Genomic DNA, 2,104 nt, shown 5'->3' with positions numbered 1-2,104 from the left:
TAGGATTACTCTTGTTATGGCTCCTGGCTAGCATGGTTCCTTCAGATGATGCTTTCTTATAGGTGAACATGTGGCAATCTATAACTTTTTAATACGTACCCAATCGCGTCCGAGAACTCAAACACGATAGGAATGTTGTTACTGCAAGCTTGGAAGCTTTGTTGGTGACCCTAAGCCAGATTATGAAAGCCCCCTGCAAGTGAAAATGGGATCAAGTAGGCTCACGGCAAACAACAAATAAATGTCCACGGAATTTTAGAGTGTAAGGTTTCCCCTTTCCACAAGAAGATTTAGAAATTTTCTTATGTAGGAAAATGGAATCAGCTTTTCCAGTGTTTTTCATACAAAGAATAATGTCATGAGCTTATGCTCGATAGGCACCGCATACCTAGCTAGGTACGATAATTGGGGGCAGGGGACCACCGGCCCTCCCACCGGGGAGGGCGGTCAATCATACCCAGCTTTGTATGCGGTGCCTCCCTCATAGAAGCTGACGATGTTGAGGTAAATCACAATGTGGGAATTATTGTGAGAATTTGTCCAAAACTTCTCCAAGCTACACATCACCTCTCTCTCTCTCTCTCTCTCTCTCTCTCTCACACACACACACACACACACACACACACACACACGAACGATTAAGCCAAAGTATATGCAGTATCCATGAAACACACTCTTAGGTAGGACTTCTTTGTTTTTAGCCAAATTACAAGCACAAAAAAGGATACTGCTTTAAGCATGCTATAACAAGGTCTGCAAAAAGATGCAAATTACTGCAAGGTGGCCATTTTCTTATAACAATAGATCGTCACAAAGAAACGACATTACAAGCGAGCAAGAAAAAGCAGCAAAATGGAGATCAGTGGTAATGGAGTACTCCATAGGCTTACTTGAGCGTGGCCATTTTCTAAGAAACGACATTACAAGCAAGGGAGAAAAAGCAGCAAAATGGAGATCAGTGGTAATGGAACTTCACAGGCTTACATCGTGGTAAGCCACGCAGCAGATTTTCTTTCATCTGAGGCGACGCGACGGGGTCATTGATGGGGGGAACAAGAAGGTCTTTATCACATGACAATCTACATAGTACCCATATATGTAGTTACCGTTCCATAGCTCAGAAGCAGCAGCCCTATGAATCTTTGTCTTGAGGTCTTCCATGGAGGAGGAGGGCGAAGAGGAGCTGGAGGAGGAGGGGTCGGCAGTGGAGGGCATTGGCACTGTGTGCAAAAGCTGTCTAAGAGCCTTGCGCTGCAGCGTAGAGGCAAACCGAGTCTTGTTAACGCCACCCTCTCCAAGCGACTCAGATAGCTCAGCTGATTCTAGTAGCTCTCCCGCCTTCTCAAGCCTCTGGTTCTCTGAAATTTCGTGGCGTATGGCCTCCGCATAGGCTTGCTCTTCATTCTCAAAGACTCCCACCACCCCCTCCTCGACCCTCTGCAGGCAATCGTGTTTCACATGGCCTTTTGAGCACACTACCACATGCAGAGGTTTCTGCACTGGTGATGGCTTTGGCCACTCAAACTTGTCACTTGCCTCCTCCTTCTTCTTCTTCTGCTTCTTCGTTTTTGTCTTCTCTCTTGATGCAGCAACAGTCCTCCTCTCTCTTGATGCAGCGGTGGCTGCGGTGCTTTTCCGCGCCATGACTACTACTTTCTTTCTCAACGTGGTGTATCCTTGAGCTCTTTATTAGCCCACAAATCGTCTATTTCACGTTTCTACTCCAGCGTGACAAACACGACACGGTTAAGAGGGCTCCCCCATCTAAGAGCCTGCTCGCATGGGCCTGCCTCCTCACTATCTCACACGGGCTTTTTTGGATGGGATCAACGGGTGGAGGATGGAGGGCCGTAGATCACCTGGATGGTGTAATTAAAAAATTGGGGGCTCAAAAAGTGAGGAGGGAATTAGCTGCGCATTGCAGGCCGCCGAAACGAAAAGGGGAAGAGAGATAAAGGGTTTGCAGCACCCGAAATTGAGAAAGGAGCAAGGGCGAGGAGGGAAAGCTATCGCAATCCATAGGGCAAAGAGGCAAGGTGAGGCCTGTAGCAATCTCACACGTGATCAATCTCTCTCTCTCTCTCTCTCTCTCTCTCTCTCTCTC

The 2,104-nt window shown here is 47.4% G+C and overlaps 1 protein-coding gene across 1 annotated transcript; it reads right to left on the bottom strand.

Annotated features, from left to right (window-relative positions):
• Positions 1-770: 770 nt before the first annotated feature.
• LOC147429487 (uncharacterized) lies at positions 771-1,647 on the bottom strand. Its single transcript, XM_086495421.1, has one exon. It carries the CDS (start codon positions 1,642-1,644, stop codon positions 1,015-1,017), a length of 630 nt encoding a protein of 209 aa, XP_086351547.1. The 5' UTR covers positions 1,645-1,647; the 3' UTR covers positions 771-1,014.
• Between the last annotated feature and the right edge of the window lie 457 nt (positions 1,648-2,104).

The sequence above is a fragment of the Adiantum capillus-veneris genome, chromosome 22 (assembly GCF_014529385.1).
Source record: "Adiantum capillus-veneris isolate H3 chromosome 22, ASM1452938v2, whole genome shotgun sequence".
NCBI lineage: Eukaryota > Viridiplantae > Streptophyta > Polypodiopsida > Polypodiales > Pteridaceae > Adiantum > Adiantum capillus-veneris.
This window is presented reverse-complemented; position numbering and strand designations above follow the sequence as displayed.